The following is a 27,703-nucleotide window of genomic DNA, read 5'->3' on the forward strand; positions in this document are numbered from 1 at the left end:
TAAATACAAGTAGTTATAGACGCGCCACCGAGCGACCGGGGGTAAGAGAAAGAATATTCATATAAAATGTATACTACGCAATTTATCTGGTTTGCATGTCCAATGTCTTTTCTCTTTCACTCTTATAAATTTCGGTATTTCGCCATAGTCTCCTTGCTATGATGCCATGCCCGGTTGTTGGCAAAGCATGGCACTATTTTCTCTTTCCTGTTATAGGAATCGCAATAAGACTATCTTTCTCTATCAAAGAGTGTCAGGACCTTGGGTCTACACCACACTCTCAATGCATCTGTCAGTTTTTGACAGATGTCAAATAGTTACACTATCGATATTAACACTAACAGCATTTGCACATCACTATTAATCAGCGACTCAACTTTAGACTTTAATTTTATCTAGTTCGGTTGTACCAATTAAATAAACGACCACGCATTGCTGTTCATTCTACACTTAGTGCCATTTCTAATCGGCGGCGGTAATACTACAGTAAAAATAAATGTAAAAAATTGTTGTACTTACTCAATCATTTATTTTAAATACAGCGGGTTGATGTCCTAACGGCCGACTCCAGCAAATTTAAGGTCGTTGAAGTGTTATTCACATTGGCCGTCGCCAGGGACAATCCGGTTTATCATTTTATTTTTTTCAGTTGGGTCGTTCGTCCTGCCGAGACGTGCAAGAGTTATTAATTCGTACCGGCTCACGCCACATACTGCCTGCACCCGTTTTAAAGGACAATAGAAATGGCCAGTAACAACAGCAAACGTTTATTCAAATTTGTGACGGAAAACATTAAACAATCCTCCAGAAACTGTAAGTGTTAATATTATTTTCACAGTACGACTTTGGTTAAGAAAAAACCTGAGAGAGTGCATGCGAAGAATTTAGATATGTCCCTTGTGTCATACACAAAATACTAAGCTACTGCCTATTAATTGTATTTTTCTATTTATTATGTCAGATGGCAATAGTTAGGATTTTAAATATTACTTGTTATTATCATTAGAAAAACATATTTCATGATTTATGCAATACATAATATAATATGTTCAAGTAAGCACTTACACACACACACACTGACACTTACAGTTACCATTTCTTTTTCTTTTAAGATGGAACTGCTAAAAGGGTGGTGGCAGCCAAACCTGTTGTGGAGATGGATGGAGATGAGATGACCAGAATTATTTGGGCTATGATCAAAGAAAAGCTTATATTTCCCTATGTGAAGGTATGTAAATATTCTATTAAATTAACCTTTACACAGTCAGAGGTTTTTTATCATCTGCACAATATAAAAAAAACTGGCCAAGTGCAAGTCAGACTCGCGCACGAAGGATTCCATACCGTTACGCAAAAAACGTCAAAATAATCACGTTTGTTGTCTGAGAGCCCCATTTAAATATTTATTTTATTCTGTTTTTAGCATTTGTTGTTATAGCGGCAACAGAAATACATCACCTGTAAAAATTTCAACTGTCTAGCTATCATGGTTCATAAGATACAGCCTGGTGACAGATGGACAGACAGACGGACGGACAGAGGAGTCTTAGTAATAAGGTCCCGTTTTTACCCTTTGGGTATGGAACCCTAATTACTAAAAAATGTCACATGGAATGGTAGATTACTAACATTAGCTTACATTGATTCAGCATTATAATGTTGTGTTAAGTAAATCTATGCTAGCTAAAATAATACCAAATATTATATATTTTTCCTGTGTTTTAACACATTCACTATGGTGGGTTAATATTAGAGGTAAGGTCAATGTGGGGAAGACTGGCATTTAAAATGTATTGCAGGAAAGACTGTCATAGGGCAAGAACTTTCGTATTTGTATACATGTGATAAGTGTGTTAGTGAGTCAGTCAGGAAGTAATACTGGTAGCTTAACCCCTCAACATCTGCAAGCGGAGTATGTGTACAAACACATGAGCTAAAAGCGACACAAGAATTAATAAATAGGAGTTCAGCAACAGTCACAGTTACAGTCACAGTGAAAGTGACATCACAAACAAATTATTGGATCTTATGTACTGTATAAAATAATATAATTTATTTATGTCATATTCCATTGACACTCGCTGCGGTGCTTAGTGTTTACTACTTGTATGGTTAATTGCGTCAGTATCACACATATGGCATTAAATAATCTATGCTTTTAAATATTTTGTATAGGTACTGTGACTATATTTCCACAATATTTAAATAAATGTTACATATCTACATTTCTTCAAATAAAATATTTTTTTCTACTCGTCGAGTATAATCTGTGTATTACAACTTCATATGCAACACTACAACCTTACTCTTTTTAACGTTGGATAGTCTGTGGCACTTCCGACTCAAACATAAAATTTTTATCGATATGGTTTAGTCAATTATAAAAATTTTGAAAATAGAACTTCATACATTTCGATAAAACATTTCTTGTTTAAGGAGACTCGATTCAATGCAAATTAGCCTACTTAAACGCATCTGCTTTGTGATTGGTTGGCCAACAAAAACATTTTATTTTATGTTGTAGTAGAAAAATTGCTTCATAAGTCAGAAACGCGCATGTGACACCCTTCATATAGCAACATCCATACCCTACGAAAACCGCTTAGCGTAGCTTGTTAGTCTCCATAGGCTACGGTGGCCAAAATTGAGAAAAAAAACTGTCTTAAAATTGAATTTAGCAATGAGCAGGTACCAGGGCCTCATGAGTTACGAGGAGGTGTCGTTGACCAACCCGCCGGGGGTACGGCGGCCGGGGCGCGTACAAGTATGAAGGTATCGCGGGTGCGGCAGCTCGCGTATCTTAGGTATACTTTTGGTTTGTTTACCTATATGATTCTACTAGTTGAAAGTATTATTTTTTTGTCTCGTAGAAAAAGTATTGTATACAATAGTGATATAATCAAGCTTTTCAATCTCGTACCTTAACTTAAGCAACTCAGCAAGCTTCGCTGCTTAAACACGGTCCTCGACTGAAAAGCTCTCTATTATATCACGATTGTATAAAATACTATTTAAGTAATCTTCTAAATAAACAGTGTGAAATACGAGCAATGCTGCCAAATACTGATATGAAGTTAGAGTAAACACACGATATTTGGGAAGACAGGAAAGTGACTTATAATTTTGGTGGCATTATTTAATCCACTGCATTGTAGCCTAGCCTCATATACCTATTGTCTATTTATCAGTTTTTAGCTATCTCTGCATAAAGCTTGATGCAAATACGTCTAATGGTAATGACGCTGAAGTACTTGTGATTGCAAGTTATCTAATGTATGTGACTTGCTTATCACATTTTACTGGGGCAATGTTACATTATCTGGCCCAATTAGGTATATGTATTTATACATACGTACCTACGCATGCTTCAATCATTACATATAACAAATTGATATTTAACAAATCATATGGTGCCTACAATATGGCTACATGGACACAAAAGGATTAAATGAATTTACTTTTTTTTTAAATTAAGGTCTAATTAAAAACTGTAATAGATGTCATATATTAAAGAAAAAGTGACGAAGCCCTCCATATTTAATAAAATAATTTAATTTGTTCCCAAACTTGTTTAAGGTCTAATCTCAAATTAATAATTTTGATATGACTAAGACAAAATAAATTTATATTCTCCTATAGTAACTTAGTAGCTTCCGACAGTTCCGACCACTGAGTCCTTGGCAGGTTCCGACAGTGTAGTAGGAGGTGGTTGGCGAACAAATTGTATTGCGCCACGGCCAAGGTCAGGGTGACCTTCGACTGTCGGAAGCTTTTTAGGGTTGTTGACACATGTTGAATTTATAACTAAGTAAATCTAGTTACCTAAATAGATAGAAAATTAGCAATTAGCACAATAAATTGGAAACTTAAAAAAATATATCGAAATTTAAAAAAAGTACAATCCCTCGAGTTTCAAAAATTTAAGTTTTTTTTTCAAACTTCCAAACAGGAAATAGTAGATTGTGTCACAAGGGAGCAAAATGACATATTTACGGCGAGGGCGTATATTGATTCCTGAACGAAGCGAAGGATTCTATAATTGAATCCTGAGCGTAGCGAGCGATTCTAAAATAGAATCCTGAGCGTAGTGAGGGATTCAAGTGTTAACGCCCAAGGTGGAAATAATTTTGCTACCATGTGACACACTATGAGGAAACTGTTATGTTCCAACATATTATTTCAACCTAAAAATATTGCATACAAAAAAGAAAAAAAATCATGTCCTAGAACAGAAAAGGGCTACTTTGATCCTCCCTAGCAGGGAAGAAAAGTGCTACTTTGATCCCTCCTAGCGGGGAAGAAAAAGCCCCTTTTCGAATAGGTGATGTGAAAAAAATTACGGTACCATTCGAATCCTTACATATTTAAAAAAAAAATATTGTATGGCAACAATATACATAAACGCAATATTTCACCGACAAAATCGCAATTTCCTTGTTTTCCATACATCAAAACGTCTTCTAAGCGACGTTACATCGTGACGTCACGATGTATTGCCATTGTGTTAGAAGCGTTTCGTCAGTAAAGTGCGGGTGCCAGACTTTGACTATCATTTGTGACTTGTATTGCTTTAAGACAATGGGTTCCATACAGACATTTGATCCTCAAAACAAAACAAACCTGATCGACAGAAATCATTAAGGCGCTAGTCGCTATTGTTGGCCGTAAACTCTTACTTTCTAGAGTATATATCTGCTGAACGGTTGAACAAAAAATTATGAAAAAAATATATATTAATCTACATTTTATGTACAACATTCCTAACGTTTGACTTTTTCCCTGTGACTTATAGTTTCTCCATAAAAGGAACAACGACAGGCCGTTTTGCGACTAACTTTGCTTATATCAGGCCTCCTTCACTCGCTCAAAGCCACGCGCTATATGCCTACCGCTCGGCGTATCGTCGACGATATAATCGACAGAGGGCCGCCGAACGCCCGCCTGAGCGCTCGCACCACACGTTTCCCGCGCTTACGCTTCGAAATGCCGAAACCACGTAATTATTGTGCAGTAGATGGGTGTAAAAGTCAAAAAACAAAAGAAAATTTGTCGTTTTTTTAGGGTTCCTTACCCAAAGGGTAAAAACGGCACCCTATTACCAAAGATAGATATAACTCCGTAATAGATGGATACAGTCTAAGGAAAAAACGTGCCTCGAAAATCAAGAAAATTTGATTCTCGTTCAGAGGGCGCTACTAGTTTTGGCCTACAGTCGTATAGATGGCGTTGACGGTTTCGTTTGTTGTTATTTAACAATTTTAACGCATATCAGTGAAAGAACATGGGTCAAAATAATAAAAATAATTAATGCAAATAAAAAAGATCATTTATCTATATTTAAATACATTCTATCGTATTTTTATAAATCTTCATTTTTAGTTTTAAAGTGTGTCGACAGATGGCAGTGAATTTACTGGGGTTACAAAATTTACTATGACAATACCGCTCTAGTATAAGTTACTCTATGCTATTACTAAGACTCCGCTGCCGCTGTCCGTCTGTCACCAGGCTGTATCTCATGAACCGTGATAGCTAGACAGTTGAAATTTTCACAGATGATGTATTTCTGTTGCCGCTATAACAACAAATACTAAAAAGTACGGAACCCTCGGTGGGCGAGTCCGACTCGCACTTGGCCGGTTTTTTCATTTCCGAGAGACGAAGAAAGGTGAGTAGTATTTTAAATCTATCTTTATGAATTTTGTCACTATTTATTTCTTTGAACATAAGTAGATAAATCGTAAATTAAGGAGTTTTTTGAGTCAGGTATTATGAGTGTTGTTTTTAAATATTTGATTGACTAATATAAAATATGGTTGATTCGCAACATTCGTTTTATTACAATAATAACATAAGTAACAGTACAACCCTAGCGCATTCTTACGATGACGCGTTGGCACGTGGCTCGCACGGCGAGCAAGGCAGTCTCGACTCTTTGTGCGCATACTTATGGTACATTTCTTCTCGTCCTGAGCAGCAGGTATTATTATTAAGATTTTGTAGGCTATTATAGAGTAGGTATTTTCGCTTTTGTATGGGAATGATGTATCTGTTACGTAGTAACTATTTATTAATCTGTGCTTATATCTCCTAAACGGTTTATTCGATTAAAGTTATTTTTAAACTCAAATAAATGTTTTAACAGGCACTACAAATGCAACGTTTCATAATGATAAAAAATAATATTTTTTTTAAAGAAATCGAATATTATTCAACATTTCGTGCGTATGTAGCTCGAAAAAAGCGAGACCGGCAGTCGTGTGCTAGTTTTGAGACGAGGAGGCTGTGTCGCTCGTCGCTACGTGCCTTCCTTGTACTCTGTATGCTTGTGCTGAGCCCAAGTGCAATTAAATTGGAGTTATTGTGGCCAAAGACTAAATAACTGCAGAAAGTTGATTTGGTTCTGACGCGCTTTAGCGCGCTTAACACGGTGTTTCGCAGCCTATTATTTCCACTTATGTTTGAGAAAGCTACATTTGAAATATAAAAATAAAAGTTTTCTAACATGCGCGGACATTTTTTTACGTTTTTAATAAAGTTCGATTCCTATAAAAACAATAATTCATTGATTAATATAGGCTATCAATTTACGTTGTATATAGATATTTATTATTTATTTATTTCCAAGTTTAAATTTTTTTAATTGTGTTGGGAGAGTGGGTAATCTCCAGGCATCGTAAACTGCGAGCGAAATCCATTAAAGTACTAGGGTTTTCATACGTCAAACTGGTTGTCATACGTCATTTAAGACGATAGTCGCTGATGTGTCCTTGAGCGTCTCAGCGTCTCTGTACCCGCACCCCGCTCACTGCGATCGTACGTGAATTTCGTTTCGCGGCACCACAACGAGGTTCAAAGAATAAGCTACAGCCCAGAAGCGCGCGATTGGCGCTACTCGTATTTGTGTATCTTTTGCAGATATTTTGTCGTTTGAGTATGAGTAGATCATGCGTTTAGTGGAGCTCGTAAATTATAATAAAAATATATTCCCTTATGCATTATACTTTACAAGCCTCAATTAATTTGTGTCTTATCTGTTTCTTACAAATAAATACCTAAGTCAATTCGACAGATTAAAATTTATAGCTAGAGCTTAGTATGTACTAAATTGAGGCGTGCAGTGTGTTTATTTTATAGTCATTTTTTCTGTAATAATTAAATATATATAATGCCATTAATAGTTAACTTATAAAATTAAGTACCTACTACCTAGTCTACCTACATATAAAATTTCGGGATTTGTTACCTACCTATTAGTGTTAAACTAGTATTATTTTTCGAAGTTCGAAGTTTTCTCAAACATTACGTGGGAAATATCATATTATCCTTATATTACAAGCGCGCCACAACCAAATCAGCGCTCTGCAGTTTTTTTTTTTGCCATAATAACTCCGATATCGTGGTTAACGGCTATGTATGATGAACCCTCGTGGACGTCAGCTGCCGCTCCGTTGGTGGATAATAAATGGCAGCCAGCGAAACACGCAAAATAAAAATTGTCATCGCCTCCCGCTTGATACTTTGTCAGATAATAGTTTAGATACTAATGTGATTTAAAAAATGGTCAGCCGGTTGTATCTCGGTGGACCTTCAACTGGTTACATGAACATGTAAAAAAAATATTTTCAGTCATCGCATCCCATTTCATATAGTTTGTCAGTACGTTTGATTTTTTCCTTTCGCCTTAATTTATAGTTTTGCCAAAAAAAATACGACAAGCCGTTTTTGTATTTTTACTAAACGGCTTGATCAATTGTAAGTCATTACTTATAAATATTATAGTTTATATTTGGATTATGCCTACTTTCATTTATGATTAGCTTATAAAAGAATATCAATTGACTCTTACTTGCCACTGTTCATTTTCATCGTCAACCACCACCAATCAATGGGAAATTACCCAATCTCACAACACAATAAAAAAAAATTTAACTTAAAAATAAATCGAATTTAAACTATCATGAGACATAATATTGTCTTCGGTTACCGCGATAGTTACTCATGAAATAAAACTATGAAAACGGATTATATCGCGTATATTGAATTTATAATACATCCCGACGGGTCACCCGTTGACCACGAACGCTGTAAAGAGTTCGAAACGTCGGGATGTATTATAAATTCAATATACGCGATATAATCCGTTTTCATAGTTTTATTTTATCATGAGACATATTAACTTAACTAACTTAGCGGTTTCACTCTCGTATTTTTAGTCACTCGCGCGACATGTTTCGGAGAGCCTAGATCTCCATTTTCAAGCACTAACAGTGCCTGAGTGAGTAGCGGTCACGACGGCACGGACGGACGGGGGACAGTGTTAGTGCTTGAAAATGGAGACCTAGGCTCTCCGAAACATGTCGCGCGAGTGACTAAACATACGTGAGTGACACCGCTAAGTTAGTTAACTTTAAAATAAATATCTATACACAACGTAAATTGATAGCCTATATTAATCAACTAATTATTATTTTGTTAGGAATCGAACTTTAATAAAAACGTAAAAATGCGCATGTTAGAAAACTTTTATTTTTATATTTCAAATGAAGCTTTCTCAAACATAAGTGGAAATATTGTTATTATTTTCGTAATAATAGGCTGCGAAACACCGTGTTAAGCGCGCTAAAGCGCGTCAGAACCAAATCAACTTTCTGCAGTTATTTAGTCTTTGGCCACAATAACTCCAATTTTATTGCACTTGGGATCAGCACAAGCATACAGATTACAAGGAAGGCACGGAGCGACGAGCGACACAGCCTCCTCGTCTCAAAACTAGCACACGACTGCCGGTCTCGCTTTTTTCGAGCTACATACGCACGAAATGTTGAATAATATTCGATTTCTTTAAAAAAAATACGATTTTTTAACATTATGAAACGTTGCATTTGTAGTGCCTGTTAAAACATTTATTCTGGTTTAAAAACAACTTTAATCGAATAAACCGTTTAGGAGATATAGGCAAAGTTAGTCGCAAAACGGCCTGTCGTAATGTTCCTTTTATGGAGAAACTATAAGTCACAGGAAAAAAGTCAAACGTTAGGATTGTTGTAAATAAAATGTAGATTCATATATATTCTTTTCATAACTTTTTGTTGAACCGTTAAGAAGATATATACTCTATAAAGTAAGAGTTTACGGCAAAAAAATAGCGACTAGCGCCTTAAATGGATTTCGCTCGCAGTTTACGATGCCTGGTAATCTCCCATTGATTGGTGGTGGTTGATGATGAAAACGAACAGTGACAAGTAAGAGTCAATTGATATTCTTTTATTAGCTAATCATAAATGAAAGTAGGCATAATCCAAATATAAACTATATAAATAATGACCCTTACAATTGATTAAGCCGTTTAGTAAAAATTATGAATAAAATATATATGAATCTTTATTTATTGTTCAACAATTGGGTAGGGAAAGTTTTTTGAAGATAGGCAAATTATATTTTTATCCGATAGTATTCGTCATTACGATCACGGAAATGCAGCTCTTTTATTTTTATGTCGTATTATTTATTAAATATATATTTTTAAGTGACGATGACGTTTGTGAACTTTAATAGCAGATCAGGCACTAATGCCTGTGCACGTGATTTAATTGATGATATAGAAAAAAAAAACGATGTCAACTGTCAGTGTCACTTAGCTGTCATTGCCGAAAAATGTTAATAACAAAATGTTTAATGTATGTATTTCACGGATACGTACAGGAGGGCCTTCGCTCCTCTAAAGGGGCACACTGACTATCAGTCCGCCGGACGATATCGATTCTTTCAGAAGTCAGTCATGACATTTTTTGTTTTTTTTAGAGTGTTTGAAGTTAAGTGTTCCCAATTCCCCCACTCTCTCCTAACCTCTGATTCTCAGTCAGATTATCTGCAACAAAGTGGCCAGTATCATAAGGCCAATACTGATACTTATCTGCAACAAGGTATCAGTATTATTAAATGTTCGTTTGCAAAAATAGCGGACCGCGAAATGTTTTGTGATTCGTCTACCTGATAAAGCCATGTTGCAGGGCGCTCTCTCGATCCTTTGTCATTCAGTCCCCGCTCGGACCAACTTCAAAAAAAAGAAGGAAAAAAGGTCTGCCATTTTTTTTTTGGATCAGTTTAATTTGTCTCGAGGCCCTCTATGACATTTAGCCCCCACCGTGGGTAGGGCTGCCATCTTTAAATTCGCCGAACCCGGACAAAGACTTAAAAAAAACCCGGACATTTGGCGTAAATCGCATTTTTTCACCGGACGTGTCCGAAAATAATATCATTAAAAAAACAATCGCTTTATTTTTCATTCATTTATTATCTTAATTTCACACAATGCGTAATTTGTATTAAATAATAACAAAAAAAAAAACAGTTTTTCATAAATTAACTAATAATTGTCTCTTTCTATATGTAAGTAGATGATTTCGCAGCCATTCGTCGAATCCTTGATTCGTCAAGTTAGACATCCGTCAAATCCTTGATTCGTCAACTTAGACATTCGTCAAATCCTTGATTCGTCAAGTTAGACATTCGTCTAATCCTTGATTCGTCAAGTTAAACGTTCGTCAAATCGTTGATTCGTCATGTTAGACATTCGTCAATTCCTTGATTTGTCAAGTTAGACATTCGTCAAATCCTTAATTTGCCTAAATAGATACTTGTCCATTGAACATTTCCTTCTTACCCTGAGTCGACGGAGCCCCGCTACGCGTAGCTCCTATTTTTCGGCGGTTTGCCTTTCGAGCATCTAAAGCAACCTAACGAACCTAACCTACCTACCTATTGATTTTGTGTGGCGTCCGTGAAAACATTACACTTTGAGGAAAAAGCGTATTAGGTAAGTAGGTAGGTTAGGTTCGTTAGGTAGCGTCAGAAGCCCGAAGGGCAAACTGACCAGAAATAGGAGCCCCGCGGAGTTTTCCCCGGACGCTTCTTGAAAACCCCCCGGACGGCCTCCAAACCCTACTCCCTATCGCGCACCGTTTAAAAGTTGCCATACAATACCTAGGTATAAAAGTGGCCATATTTTCCGCCATCTTGGATTTTTCAAAAAAAAAAAAATTCCCCATAACAATCAAGAGGGTCCCGAGATTCCGTGACCAAAATTTCAGCGCGCTAGGACATAAAAATCGGCCGCCATTTTGAAAAAAAAAATGGCGGCTTCAAAAACTGCCCAGAGTCCTCTATGAGATTTGGTCGAGCACCCCCTCTCTAAGTCTTACCGTTTCGGCGTGCTCTTATGCAGAATCGTGGTCTTCCATATTTTTTGTCTAACCCTTCTAGTTTTCAAATAAAAGGCGTATATAAGAAAGCAGTGGTTTTGTGGCTATTATATATATTTCATCAAAATAAAAGTTTTCTATTGGTATACTGGCTTGTATTTTATTTATGACACATATAGGCACCCGTAAGTACTAATTTTCTAATGAAATTCCATAATTAAAACGAAAAATCTTTGTAATTTACTAATAATATTTGTGAGGGGAGGGGGTTTTCCATATACAGGCTGACCTTAGCCATTGGACAAACCCACTAATCCTACGTAGCGTTACTTCTCAGGAATGTTCTAATTTTAATATTTTTTTAATTTTTCAAACAAAAATTAATTCCAATGATTGTCAACAAAAAGAAACATGCTGTATTAATCATTGGCGATGTTTTTAACAACTTGTTCGAAAATGTGCGGCAATGATGACATTTGTCATAAGTCAGAATTTTATTAATGTCATAAATAAAAAAGATAATCAATAAGGTCGAAGAAGGTTTCATACTATTTATTATCTCAGGAGCTATTAAAACATACAGGCTGCTCCAAAGTAAAAAAATCGTGATTTGTTAATTTCTTCGTAACCGCCGCTACACCGGTTGTTATGATACTTGGTATACTGATTCTAAATACCCTAATGCATATGTACATTTCGGCTTTGTTCAATAACTAAGGACACTCTGTATATATTTTTTATATTTATTGGTTCACCAACAATTGTTTACACTTTGTTAAGTATAACTACAAACGTTTTAACTATTTCAGGTCGAAAACAGTAAATTAATACTTTACTTAATGAAATAAATACCTACGAATACACATTACGGGCCGCTAAACAAAATACCTACTTTACGAGGACTTACTTAAGGAATGTTGTGGACCGCGAGCCAGGCGCAAATTTCGTCAGTCATCGCCTCCCGGGCGAAAACTCGTATAGCAGTTACAGGCTATGTATGATGAACCCTCGTGATAGTCAGCTGCCGCTCCGTTGGTGGGTTGAGGAATGGCAGCCACCGAAAGGCGTAACATGGTCTTTCCACCGCGATACAACCGGCTGACTATTTGTTTTATTAACAATAGCATCTCAACTATCACCTGACAAAGTATCAAGCAGGAGGCGATGACAAAAAAAAATTATAGACTATTTGCTGCCATTCCTCAACCCACCAACGGAGGGGCAGCTGACGTTCACAAGGGTTCATCATACATAGCTGTTAACCACTATACGAGTTTTCGCCCGGGAGGCGATTGGTCATGGAAATCTGTTCCTGGCCCGCGGTCTATTGATTTAATCTACCTGCATCTGACCCTTAAATTCTTTTCTGCTGAGGATTATTTTTAGAATAAATAGCCTGTTAAACAAATGTAGAAACCTGCCTTACCTTAACCAGCGAAAAATAATAATTTTTCACCACACCAGCTGGTAAAGGCTCTTTTGATTGTTCAAAAACTGATGAGAGGTGCCCTATTGATATGCCGAAAAAAAATACGACGATTTTTGTTTCGCCGACAACGATTCGCCGACGGGTTCTTTGGGCGAGTAACGATTGGCAGAATCTCATTACGCATAATAGTCGTTTGCAAGAGTAGTCAATAAGCAGAGCAATTGATACGCATATTTACTATTCGTAGAATAATTATTTGGAAACTGTCATATATTACCCGAGAAACCATTGGTCGAAACACAATAGGTCGAATGTTCATTTGGCATTAATATTGATTAGCAGAACTTCTCTCTTATTTATGGCTAGACTAGGACATGACATGACTAACCTACACAATAACTTTTAGTTTGAGTCTGATAAAGATGGTTTTGATACATTTAATTGCCTACTTGTGTTCACTAACAGAAGTTACCATAAAATTAAAACCTATATTGTATAGGTTTTAATTTAACCTATACCTATGCTATGCTTTTGTTCATATTTAGGTTAGGTTAAGTTATTTTTGAGGGTTCCGTACCCAAAGGGTAAAAAAGGGACCCTATTACTAAGACTCCTCTGTCCGTCTGTCTGTCTGATCTCATGAACCGTGATAGCTAGACAGTTGAAATTTTCACAGATGATGTATTTCTGTTGCCGCTATAACAACAAATACTAAAAAGTACGGAACCCTCGGTGGGCGAGTCCGACGACGGGCGAACGGTTTTTAAGTATGTTCACCGATTACTCCGAGACCCGTGGTTCGATTTGTTTTTTTTTTGTTTCTGTTTGAAACCTTCAGGGTGGTCCCATATTAATCTGGTTCTGATCTGATGATGAGAACCATGAGGAATTGAGGGAACTTTCAAATTTTAAAGGTACGTGTATAGTTTTATAGTATTATGTTTTATTGTAACGTACTAATATAGACTTGTAGACAAAAATATGGACACCCGCAGCGGTATCATGGTCGCATTTTTATCACCTGTCATGCCATGCGTCACTTTCGCACTTACATATTTGTTAGAACGTGACAGGTATGGTGACAAATGATAGACAACCGTCCATCTTAGCCCCGCTGGTGTCTGAAATAAATATTTTCATTTAATTTCATAGTGATTTCGTTGTTTTCTAAAGTAACTAAAGCATTTCCTCTCGGAAACCACCAATTTGATGTAGTGCAACTGTAGCCTTACCACGAGTTTGGCACTACAATATTCGCTAACGTCTTCGTAACTTACTTTTTATACATATACTTAACGCATATACTTAAAAAAGGATTATATTTTCGGTTTTATTTGTAAGAAGTTTTTATTTCGAAAATAACGATGTATAAAATGTGAAACGTTATTCGACTAAACATTGCTTAAAAGAAAAGATTACTCTGCCAAATGAAAATCGTCCAATAATCTCTGCTAATTTACACAGAAGCGAACTGAACTGTATGTGAACCAAGAGTCTGCGTAACGTTAGTCGACCAAAAGTTACATCTACAAATAAATCACTCTGCGAACCGATGTTCGGTGAATCGTTGTCTGCGAATCGATAATCTGCTAAAAATTATTCGGAGAATCATTAGGTACCCCTGATGAGAAAGTTGCATTTTATCCACATGTGGGCAAAGTAATCTGATGCAAATTTTGAGTTGTTTCCCTTATGTTGGCTGGTAGAATTGAATTATAAATAATGATTTTGAATGATAAATATTTAATAACATTAATTTTGAATTGATTTGCATTGTTTTTTTTTTTTTGATATTTTACAGTTAGTATTTTCCTTGTATTGATGTGGTGAAAATTTTTGTATTTCACTCGGTGGCAAAATTTGTAACCTTCGTGCCTTGACACCCTCGCAACGCTCAAGATTCCATTTTTGGAAACACTCGCTACACTCGTGGTTCAATTTTGGAATCTTACGCTTGCTCGGGTATCGATATTAGCACGAAAGGTTAAACAATAACTTTGCCCCCTTGTAAAACAAACTATTAAGTATCATATATATCATTGCGACAACGTTAGTTTTTAGTTTTACTTAAAGTTGTTTTTTTTTTCAAGGCAAATGTGAACTTGGTCAAATTTTAATTTAGTTGGTGTTTTGGTGTATTATACGTAAAGAAAGGCATAGAAGATAAATTAGTAAGTAATATAAACCTGGGTTATGTTTCATGAAATATTCTGATACTAGTGGAAGTCTGTTTAATCAAGGGAGTTAAAAGGATTCTTCCGCTTATAATAACTACCGGCTTTAATTTCATTAAAACTGGCCTCTGCTATTCGGCGACTATTATTTTCGTAGTCAACATCTAGCGTCAAGTAGCGGAATTATCAGTACTGTTACTCGACACTATGTGTCGCGACTGACGAAAAGTGTATTGTTCAACAATTTATCTAATATTATAAGTAGAAGGAGTTGAAAATAGAGTTCCGGTTAACACTCTCAGCGCCACGTGGGCCGCCGGCAGCCCACAAATTTTCGAGTACAGTAGGCCACTATGATTTTTGAGTAACTTTATCAGCGGGCCACGTCGTCCGCCGGCGGCCCACAAGCATACGAGTGCAGCAGGCCACTATATTTTTTTAGATTTTACGGGCAGGCCACATGGTACGCCGGCGGCCCACAAAAGTTCCAGTGCCGCAGGCCACTATGATTTTTCATCATTTTTAATTTTCTTTATCAGCAGGCCATGTGGGCGGCCAGCGGGCCAAAGTGTAAACTTTACCGGCAGGCCATGTGGTACGCAATGATCCCACAAAAATTTAATTACCATATTTTCATCTTGCGACTCCTCTTCTCGTATAATGCAGATGCAGAATAGGCATACGCGTAGTACGGCGTCAAAAATAGGTAACTTTCCTTCTGTTTTGAAATAATGCAATTTTATTTGTGTCATTTAAAGCTCAACCAGATATTTCTTTCGCTTTTATTTAACAAAATCGACGGCCTCTTTAATGGCGTTGCCCTAAGTTTTGTGTTATCAAAGTGCCAATATATTACAAATTTACAATGCCCAGGTTAGACGTGGGTAAAATACCTACTAGAATCAACTTTGAGTTCATAGAAATAAAGCAATTTAATACGTTAAAATGTATTTAAATATGAATAATTTTTTTTTATTTGCATTAATTATTTTTATATGATTTTGACCCATGTTCTTTCACTGGTATGCGTTAAAATTATAAATAAACCAAACAGTCAACGCCCTCTATACGAGAGTAGGCCAAAACTAGTGGCGCCTTCTGATCGAGAATCAAATTTTCGTGATTTTCGAGGCACGTTTTTTCCTTAGACTGTATCCATCTATTACGGAGTTATATCTATCTTTGCTACTACTATGAATTCATGGCATAGTCATCATCATGACATAGTACGATCTCCAAATGTTCTTTGTCAGCTGGACTGCCTATACTACGACCTGGGGCTGCCGCACCGCGACGCCACCGACGACCAGGTCACCATCGACGCCGCGCACGCCATCCTCAAGCACAACGTCGGGATCAAGTGCGCCACCATCACGCCTGATGAACAGAGAGTTGAAGGTACTGCCCTGCCACATACCTATAGGTATATGAACAATAGGTACTGGGGGTTAAAAGGGGGTGGAAGTTTGTATGGGGAAACAATAAATATCTGATAACAATAAATGAACCTGAGTTCCACTAAGTACAGCCAGGGTTCATCATCAGCTCTATCTTGGGTACTGCTCTCCCATTTGCTCATCAAGACGTGTCAGAAGACCAAAACAGCGTGTGCCTATATTGCACCAAACCTGAGTTCCACTAGGTATAGCCAGGGTTCAGCATCGGCTCTATATTGGGTACTGCTCTCCCAAGTGTTCATCAAGACGTGTCGGAGGACCAAAACAGCGTGTGCCTATGTTGCAAGAAACCTGAGTTCCACTAGGTACAGCCAGGGTTCAGCATCAGCTCCATCTTGGTACTGCTCTCCTAATTGCTCATCAAGACGTGTCGGAAGACCAAAACAGCGTGTGCCTATGTTGCACGAAACCTGATTTCCACTAGGTACAGCCAGGGTTCAACATCAGCTCCATCTTGGGTACTGCTCTCCTAATTGCTCATCAAGACGTGTCGGAAGACCAAAACAGCGTGTGCCTATGTTGCACCAAACCTGCGTTCCACTAGGTACAGCCATGGTTCAGCATCAGCTCTATCTTGTGTACGCTCTCCCAAGTGCTCATCAAGACGTGTCGGAAGCCCAAAACAGCGTGTGCCTATGTTGCACGAAACCTGATTTCCACTAGGTACAGCCAGGGTTCAGCATCAGCTCCATCTTGGGTACTGCTCTCCTAATTGCTCATCAAGACGTGTCGGAAAACCAAAACAGCGTGCAGCGTGTGCCTATGTTGCACCAAACCTGCGTTCCACTAGGTACAGCCAGGGTTCAGCATCAGCTCAGCTCTATGTATACTAAAACCTTCTCCAGAATGTAACAAACACTTTTCTGAAAACCGCATCAAAATCGGTTCAGCCAAACGCGAGATAATCGCGAACAAACATACATACATACATACATATACATACAAACATACGGGTCAAACTGAGAACCTCCTTTTTTTTAAGGCGGTTAATAAACAAGTACTTACAACCCAAAGATTAAAGTTTCTGGTCGCAGTTTACACGCACATAGTACAGCCAAACACGCAAACAAATATAACTTTTTACACGGCGAGCGACGCACACATTTGTATTGTATTGTAGTTCGGGCGATTTTCCGCAACTCGACGACTGGCGCCTATTTTGCGTGACATGGGGGTGGGCTAGTCCTGCCAGCCCAGCTCCTCGAGGAAACCTATCAAACCTTTGATGTTGAGTAGGACCTCGGGGAGGTCTCTCGGGGATCCGAGATGTTTTGCCCTGTATGGGGCCACTCCGCTGCACTCCAGCACCACGTGAGAGGCTGTTTCTTCTGTCTCCATGCATCCTCTGCATAGGGGACTGTCTGTGACACCTGTTATAAAAAGATGTTTGTTAAATAGTCCATGACCTGTTATGACACTGGTCACCATGCTCAGTCGGGTCTTTCCTAATTGAAGGAGCACCCTTGTGAGCTTTCCGCTGATGCCAGGCATGGCTTGTTTGGCCTGTCTGCATCCAGTCTGGTTTAGCCAAAGCGACGCACACATTGATAAATAACTTCGTCGTCGTCGATGCAACGTGCGGAGCCGATCAACAAACGTCCTGCCTCTACCAGCTCCCGCGCGGGACGGAGGCCGCGTGCGCGTGTCACCGGTGTTATACCAATAAAAGGGGAAATTTCAAAAAAATCGTCAGAAAATAAAAGTTGCAATTTAAATAAAATGAAGTACAGCAACAGTTTAAGTAAACATTGCAGATTATTTGAGTATGCAATCTACGTCGAAAATAAGTAGATTTTCGGAGAAATTGTCACTTGTTTTGAGGTCATTTCTGGAGAAAATTGAATTCGTTTAACTTTCATTTCCTCTAACTAAGTCATATAACAACAATGTAATCTGATAAACGTCAAGTACAGAATATGTGTAATACAAATTTACCATTTTTAGCAGTCCAAACTTTACGAAATTTACAAATAAGAGCATCAAAATCAGTGCTTTACACGCGTTTACCTAAACGTCCATCAGAAAAAAAAACATTACTAATTTAGTAAGCCTTTTTTCAAAAAAATGATATGATAAACGTAAAGATAAGAAGTCGTGCTAATAGAAACCAATACTTGTTATTTCAATTAGGTAACAAAAGGTGTACAATTTCAAAGAAGAAATCTATCAACTTTACATTTTTGCGACTAAAATCGTAACCGGGCTCTACATCTTGTAAAGATGCAGCTCTAAAAATGTACTTCAACTAAAATACTAAGTTATTCCACCTGTCTGTCCAATTTATTTGTTCAATGTTTATTTTTTCTCACATTTTGCTTAATGAGATAGTGAGACGCAATGACATTGGATATAAAGATATTGGACAGATGGAATACCACTCTAACTTAAACTTTTATCCTGAATTCATCCCCGACCCAAACCTTATAATTCCGATGTAACACAAGCCCGAATAAAATAAATAAACATCCCTAACAAATATGTCCATGTATACCATATGTATACTGCATAATTTGTCGTGTACCTACATCTAGTCGAGAACCAGCCTAGAGTTTGCCAAGCTAAGTTGACAGCGATTTTGATAGTCCGGACTGTGCAAGTGTTAATTAAACGTCATAATTTCATAGAAGTTTTACGTTTAAAATACCACTTGCACAGTGTGGGCTATCAAAATCGCTGCCAACTTAGCTTGGTCTAACTCTAATCACATTTTAGTTGAAGTTAATGATGAAATGACTTGCGTACATACAGCAGGATTCTTCTCTGACGAATCCAATGTCAGGTCAACATATTTGCTGTGAGCAAAACTATATTGTGGTTGTGGAGAACTCGGACTAAGTATAAAACGAAGCTAAGAGCGTGAGTCCAAACTTCCATACTATTTGACATATGTCACAATAGCAGGATGACATGTGCCATAAGGGCATTTGATAGCCAGACTATAATATATCGCAGAGTTCAAGCTTAAGAAGATGTGGCTGAGCCCGAACGGTACCATCCGTAACATCTTGGGCGGCACGGTGTTTCGCGAGCCCATCTTGTGCGCCAGCATCCCGCGGCTGGTGCCCGGCTGGACCAGACCCATCGTCATCGGCCGCCACGCGCACGGCGACCAGTACAAGGCCCAGGACTTCGTTGTGCCCAAACCTGGAAAGGTTAGTCTATTATTCGGGTCTTCCGGGTTCAGAATAGCTTTATACCATTTATACACAATATAATATTTAGGTGACACAGCGCCAAAGGATTCATAGTATTCATACACAAGTTACTATAAAGTATAAACTATTTTAGTATTTAAAATGGTATAAAGCTTATGTAATCGTAATTTACAATAGTAGATTGTGTCACAAGGGAGCAAAATGACATATTTACGGCGAGGGCGTACATTGAATCCTGAACGAAGCGAAGGGTTCTACAATTGAATCCCGAGCGTAGCGAGGGAATCTAAAATAGAATCCTGAGCGTAGGTAGGGATTCAAGTGTTAACGCCCAACGTGGAAATAATTTTGGCACCACGTGACACACTGCTTTTCACATCATATCGCCTATGAGGAAATTATTATGTTCCAAAATGTTATTTAAGCTAATAAAAATCTATGCAGAAAAGAAATAAAATCGTGTTCTAGAACAGAAAATTATCACTTTGATCCCTTCTAGCAGGGGAGAAAATAAAAGGTGTAAGATATAATTTAGGTGGTGATCGCCCCTTGTTCTGTTATCCATCAATGAAACTGTGATGTTTGATCTCTGTTACAGGTGGAAATGGTGTACACTATGGCCGACGGCACGGTAGAGAAGCGCCTACTGTTCGACTTCAAGGTGCCCGGGGTCGCTCTCGGCATGTACAACACAGACGAATCCATTCGCGCATTCGCACATTCCAGCTTCCAGGTGAACTAGCCGCCTCTAGCCGCTAGCCGCTAGCCGCTAGCCTAGCGGTGTCATTCACTTGCAATACCTATACCTACCTAGTTCGTTACTAACCTCTGTTACCACAGTTTTCATGAAATAAAAGGAAATAGGTAGCGATTTTTAATTATTCATGTGTACAGTTGTAAAGCTTATTTATAAGTGATAAGCTCACAATACAATCTAATAAATAAAATAAAAAAACTGGCGTTTTTAAATGCTGTTTATTTCTAATCATATTAAGGATGTATCAGCCTTGCACAATTCGATAGCTTGATTATTCATCTGTAATTAAATATATAGTTTACTTGGGTTTCTTTGATTAAATACATAGTCTACAGAGTTTTCCAAGCCTGCCTCCTGCAGAATTGTCTAAATCTATACGTTTTCGTGCGAAACTAAAAAAATATCCAATCTTTGGAGGGGAATATCTTGGGTATAAGCTAGTAAAAAAAATGGTGGTCACAAAATTTGCGGTAATATAGAGGCCTCATTAAAACAAGCAATTGAACCTTCTGACAGAATTGCAAGATTGCATTGGACGCACACCTTTATAAAGTATAATTTTTAATAAATTGAGCGCGTGTTTACGTCTTCAGGCAATCTGGAGCTTTCCAAGGACTCCCATAAATTCTCCATCTGATTTTTTTTTTTATATATATTATTTTGATCATTACAAAATAAGCTGTCAAACTGTGCATATTTTATTTTATTTAAAGCTTTATTTTATATTGAATCAGTTAAAAAGCTAGTAACAGAACTTAGTAACCGACAACCGACTATAGGTACATGAAACACTATTATTGTAGTGATATTATTTGTACAAGCGTTGTTTGTTTAGGTGGCGCTACAAAAGAAATGGCCGCTGTACTTGTCTACTAAGAACACAATTCTCAAGCGATATGACGGTCGTTTTAAGGACATTTTCGAAGAGGTCTACCAGAGGTATTTATATTAATTTATAACAAGCAGAAACGTCTGCGAACGATGCTATAAAGCTTAGAATAAATTTAAAAGTGGATTTTTTTTTGCCATGGGTGAGATTTGAACTCACGGCCTCTGGATTGATACTTCAGCGCGCTGCCAACTGAGCCACCAAGACCTTATCCATAGTCAACAAATCTTTCTACTATATGGGTCTACGGGACCCTAGCGACATCTACCGTAAGAGCGTTACACTTCTTAAATGCTCTTCTTGTTCTATGGATGAGGTGGCGGTCTTGGTGGCTCAGTTGGCAGAGTGGAACTGACCGGTGGTACGCTAATTCAATTTTTCAAGGAAACCAAAAAGACAAGTTAGCACCTAAATCTATACGAGTCTGCATTAAACCTGTGTGTTGATTGTTAGCGACTATAAGAAGCAGTTCGAAGACGCGAAGATCTGGTACGAGCACCGGCTGATCGACGACATGGTGGCGCAGAGCATCAAGAGCAGCGGAGGCTTCGTGTGGGCCTGCAAGAACTACGACGGCGACGTGCAGTCCGACATCGTCGCACAGGTCTCACCACTACCAGACCTATCTCAACTACCCTGCCTACCCATTTTACTATCCTCTACCTGCACTGCTCATCTTAGTCCGGCCCAAGAGACAGACAGGACACTTTATTAAAGTCACTAGGTTCAGTTCCGAACTATTATTCATGTGCTAGAGATATAAATATCAACTCTGCTTGGGCCCACCCTACCTTACATCCTTGCTAATTTCCCGTAGAAAGAAACAAAGCAACACTTTGTAAATATGTTCCAAACGATAAATAAGTACATATTACATACCTTTTGTGCAAGTACCTACTTGAAATGTTGATAGATATTGGATCTGCCTTCCAACTGTGCTAATTTGATGTTTACCCCAGGGCTACGGATCCCTGGGCATGATGACATCAGTGCTGATGTGCCCCGACGGCAAGACCGTGGAGTCGGAGGCGGCGCACGGCACAGTGACGCGCCACTACCGCATGCACCAGCAGGGCAAGCCCACGTCCACCAACCCCGTGGCGTCCATCTACGCGTGGACCCGAGGGCTCATCCACCGCGCCAAGCTGGACAACACCCCCGATTTGGCCAAATTCGCGCTATCTCTGGAAGAGGTAATCCTTCAGCAGGCTACACGTTTCTTTGCTGGAGTTAACACCTCCCGGATGAAAATGGGCTTTTGTGCGCACGCCGAATTCGTCATTCATTCGTTCATTTATTTATTTATTTTTTAAACAAACATAATATCTGCATTACAGATTAACGTGTGTCTAAGAAGTAAAGAGACAACTTTTAAAGTCTTACTGGCTGGAAGTATTATCATAGAGTAACTCATACTAGAGCGGTACTGTCATAGTACATTTTGTAACCCCAGTAAATTCACTGCCATCTGTCGACACACTTTAAAACTAAAAATGAAGATTTATAAAAATACGATAGAATTTATTTAGATATAGATAAATGATTATTTTTATTTGCATTAATTATTTTTATGATTTTGACCCATGTTCTTTCACTGATATGCGTTAAAATTGTTAAATAACAAACGAAACCGTCAACGCCATCTATACGACTGTAGGCCAAAACTAGTAGCGCCCTCTGAACGAGAATCAAATTTTCTTGATTTTCGAGGCACGCTTTTTCCTTAGACTGTATCCATCTATTACGGAGTTATATCTATCTTTGGTATTATTAAAACAAAAGAAAAGTTTTGGTGTCGTTGCATCTACGATTTCGTTATCTATCATTTAAAGCGGAAATTTCGTTATTGCATATTAGTTTTTCAAAATGAATGATCAGAATATGAAGCACTTGCTAATAGGATTATTCAGAATTGCCTTTATTTTACGAGTCTCATATTAAAAATGATATAGAAAAACATTTTCTTCAAGTAAAAGCTAGACAAACTAGTATATATAGAATAGAAGAAGACTTTATGAAGAAACGGGTGAGATTAGTTTTAAGAAGATTCCAGTTAAAAATAGGACAATCACGGTACCTCGAAATATTAACCGAGTTAAATCTATCTTTGATAAGACTCCTTTAATGTCTGTCAGAGTGGCAGCGGATAAATTAAAAGTATCAAAGTCGTCTGTCACGAGAATGAAAAAAGAACGATCTAGGTTTGTGCCAACCATATGTGCAACAAACTGCTTCTAGATATGTAAATGACCAAGAGGAACATGCCATAAGAGGGAACCACCGGAACCAATAAGTTTATAAAAGTTAGCTGAAAAAAAATACTCAACGATTTCTATCACGCAAAATAGGCGCATTATATGACGTCGAGTTGCGGAAACCAAGCCCGCGAAAACCTATACTCAACGATTTATTGACGATTGAAACTATATGTTCCGGCGAATACAAATGATGCTTATGAAGAAAACATTTCTGTACAACCATTCATTAACTTCCATTCAGTCGTATAGATGTGACTTAGGACCAAAAAATTGTACAAAAGCCAATTTTTTTAAGAAATACTTTGTATGGCAAAAGGAGTGGCTTCAAAATCCTGAACAGCCGTAGTGTAACTGGCCGCTAAAAAAATTAAGAATTTTTTTTTCAGTTGTGGTAGGAGTAAATTCGGTATCAATCTAATAACTTAATTAACTTGGTGACTACTTTCAACCAAAATCATTACTTTTAATGTTTACCTTAAATTTCATATTTTGAAAATAAAGTTGTCTCTTTACTTCCGGGACACCCCATTATACATATATACAAATTGCTTACATACTAGCGTTATTCATAAACGCATTAGTTACAAGCCTGAATTAGCTATGAATCGTTTGTCTTTATCTGTCAATTTGACTTATGTATTTGTTAAAAAGGGATAAAACATAATTCATCAGGCCCGTAAAGTTTTATGAATAATGGGGTAACTAGTCAAAAAAAAAACAATTAAATATATAAATACTAAAATACTACTCTAATAGTTCGCGCCGGATTGAGAACTCGCGGTTCGCCAAAGACTATATTACTGCCGACTGCATTACTGCCACAAATGTCAAACATCTGGGCAGTGACATCGTTTTTGACATTTGAGGCAGTAATGCAGTCGGCAGTATACCTACTGCCCGCGAAGCTCCCAACTATCCATGTGCCAAATTTCATCTCAATTTATTTAATAATATTTAATTTAGTTGTTTTGTACGGTCGAGTAACTTATTCATTGTCAACTTTCTATTACCGTACATATTTAGTTAAGAGGCCGTAGTCGATTTTGGAGCAAAAATGTAAAATTGATAGATTTAGTTGTTGAAATTATACACGTTTTGTTACGTAATATCTAAATAACAAGTATTGATTTCTTTTAGGACGTCTTCTCATCTTGCCTTTTAATAATGAGGTCGCGAGCGTGCGTCACCGGTAATGCATGAAGAGAAGGGGCAGTTTTTAAAAATTCATCAAAAAATCATGGTGGTAAATTATACAAATTGATGTATAAGAATAGTTTCAGCAAGTGTTGTAGATTGTTTAAGTATCAAAATTAGGTTGAAATTAAGTCGATTTTTAGAGAAATTGTCACTTGTTTTGAAGTAATTTCTGGAGAAAATTGATTTCGTCTAATTTTCATTTACACTACTTCAAAGCAGGGACCGGCCCGCTATCCCTTATCGGGGTTTTATAAGGGTATTGCATAAGGCTTAACTCACCATACCCTTTGCCAGACGAAACCCTTTGTTTTGGTTTTAAAAACCCTTATATAAAGCTACCACATTTGAGTGATCGGTAGCCCAAATACCCTTACAAAACCCTTATCATCCGCTCACCAACACCTTGCATATTGCTTATAAGGGTTAGCCTTATAAAGAGCTTCCCTTTTAGCATATAAGCGTGCTAATTTAAGTCGTCTACCTTGTTCATAAAGCACACATTACTTCGAATCCGAGCGATCGTCGGCGGCGACGGCGGCGTTCTTTGACTAGGCACGTATTTTCTTTCCTTTTCATACACTACCGTAGATATATACTAATCCTGTCTCTTTCACGCAAAGGGAAACCTTTATAAAAAGCGCTTAAAGATAAGGGTAACCCTTATTAAGGGCTAGCCTTATTTTTGGTTAGCATTTCGGTAAGGGTTAGTCAAAGGTAAGGGTATGAATGGGCTTGCAGTTCAAAAGGGAAAGTCTTTCAATGTGTTAGCCGTGTTTAAGTGTTGCCCATTGAAAGGGTTTTATCGCGGAAAGGGTTGTCCGGTCCCTGCTTCAAAGTCATAATAATAAAAATGTAGTCTGATAAACGTCAAGTACAGGATATGTGTAATACAAAATTACCATGTTTAGCAGTCCAAACTTTACGAAATTTACAAATAAGAGCGACAAAATCAGTGCTTTACGCGCGTTTACCTAAACGTCCATCAGAAAAGCAAACATTACTAATTTAGTGAGTCTGTTTTCAAAAAATTTATCTGATAAAAGGTAAGATAAGAAGACGTGGTAATAGAAACCAGTACTTGTTATTTCAATTAGGTAACAAAAGGTGTAAAATTTCACGGACTAAATCTATCAATTTTACATTTTTGCTACTAAAATCGACACCGGCCTCTTAAACAAGTGCTAAAACTAGACTGCGTTAAGGGACCTATGTATTTAGTGGGAGTTAGTATTTATTCAAAATAGCTATATTTAAACCAACAGGCATGCGTGGAGTGTATCGACAGCGGCAAGATGACTAAGGACCTGGCGATTTGTATCCACGGCATGGAGAACACCAAGGAGGGCATGTTCATGCACACTGAAGACTTCCTGCTGGCTATCGCCGACCAGCTGGACCGCAAGCTTTCCAACTAAACGACCACCTGACCATGACCAGCCAGTGACGCAGCAGGAGGCTCGAGGAAATTTACAATCATTATCTATTTCAAGGGCCAGCAATAGGCTTACAACGCCTTTCCGTACATGTTTATTTAGGAGTTAGAAGACTTCTTGCGAAGCCAAACCGTAAGCTCAAGAGAAATAACTAGCAATTTTGCTCGGCAGCTTATTCTACTTAGAAATGAGACTGATTGTATTTCCAAGGGTTTTTAAAAATCCAGTTTATATATTTTTAGTTAAGACTACTTATTTTGTAGAAAGTGCTACAATTTTTTACTTTTGATAACAATGAAATTTATCCCGTCATGTTTTTATTCGATATTTTAGAAATTAAGTATAGCCAATGATTTAATGTAGCTGAATAGCCGTAAATGTTAGTAAGCATGTCCAACCTGTTGTATTACATTAAAATGTGAATGTAAGATCTTTAGCTCAAAACGTAGCTAACGTTTACCTTAAGGAATAAAGTGCGAAATTGGGTGGAAATAAAATTATTTAAGATCAAAAGTAACCAAGTCAGCGTTAAAAAAAATCGTTTTAATTTTCAATGATAAATCCGCAAAGTGCCTTGTTAGTTTAAAATAATAAATATTATGTTTACTTACTTGTACAAGTCCTTGCATGTACTAACTTATGTGTTAGATATGAACCATATTTAAATTAGCATCTGTACCTATATCTGAGTGACCTAACAAGTTATACTTATAGACGCAATGCACGCAAACACAAGATATATGTGTGCTCTGGAGGGCGCGCATTCTAAAAATGTTATTTCTACGCTTATGAGTTGTTATACTTAAATACAAGTTAAGTACAAGGATAATTTAGACACACGACTTAAAATAATTTTATTAGTAGGTAATTCTTGTTTATGTATCTTCCAATCATGAGTTAATAAAATATACATATATTTCTATTACAACCCACTTGTTTCTTAAAGTACCTACCGTACCCGTGGTTAATAAAATTATAATTTGTATTAACTTAATATAAAACAAAATACCAAATTCAATAATGCAAGTAAATTTTAACGTACTTCTAATAATCCGGAAGAAATAGTAGATTGTACAACAAGGGCACAAAGCGATTCATTTTTATACGAGACAATTTATTGGTCCGAGCAGCAGCGAGGACCAATATAGCCGAGGATAAAAATAGGCGTTTGTGCCTGAGTTATACACACTGCTCTTCACTTCGATTGTGAGTAAAATAGTCCATGGGCCAGCTAGCCAAATTTTGGAAAATAGTATAATTTGGGGGTACCAAATTTCCTTTTCACAACAGTTAGTTAAGCTTATTATGATGTTCAAAAACCACCATTTTGAGATGGCAATCATTTTTTTTTTTTTTTTTAATCTCATAAAATAAATAAGATTAAAAAAAAAAAAATGATTGCCATCTCAAAATGGTAGCTAAACAAAATGGCCGCCAATCCAAGATGGCGGATATTAAAAAATCATAGACCTAGCATTACATAGACCAGCTATACGCGTGCGCCCGTAAGGGATAGACATAGATGACGTCATAAACGTGGGGATACCATATTGGTAAAAATTACCCCAATATTTGATATCACGTTGGGGCGATTACCCTGGAGGCAAAGTTAGCTTGTTAGACGGTATTAAAAAATTGTTAAATAAAATGTCAATGGGCCGTTCTTTTTAGGCGTATAAACAATGAAATACCTCCTATAATTCGCGCAGGTGGTACAAAACTAAACATGTTTAGTAAATAAAACGTAAAA

The 27,703-nt window shown here is 37.4% G+C and overlaps 1 protein-coding gene across 1 annotated transcript; it reads left to right on the forward strand.

Moving 5' to 3' along the window:
* Positions 1–670: 670 nt before the first annotated feature.
* LOC134754882 (isocitrate dehydrogenase [NADP] cytoplasmic-like) lies at positions 671–25,959 on the forward strand. Its single transcript, XM_063691341.1, has 9 exons — positions 671–813; positions 1,113–1,228; positions 16,061–16,205; positions 19,217–19,416; positions 20,018–20,152; positions 21,012–21,115; positions 21,519–21,669; positions 22,025–22,258; positions 25,783–25,959. Exons 1-9 carry the CDS (start codon positions 744–746, stop codon positions 25,933–25,935), a joined length of 1,308 nt encoding a protein of 435 aa, XP_063547411.1. The 5' UTR covers positions 671–743; the 3' UTR covers positions 25,936–25,959.
* The last annotated feature ends 1,744 nt before the right edge of the window (positions 25,960–27,703 follow it).

This window comes from Cydia strobilella, chromosome Z (assembly GCF_947568885.1).
Source record: "Cydia strobilella chromosome Z, ilCydStro3.1, whole genome shotgun sequence".
Taxonomy (NCBI): domain Eukaryota; kingdom Metazoa; phylum Arthropoda; class Insecta; order Lepidoptera; family Tortricidae; genus Cydia; species Cydia strobilella.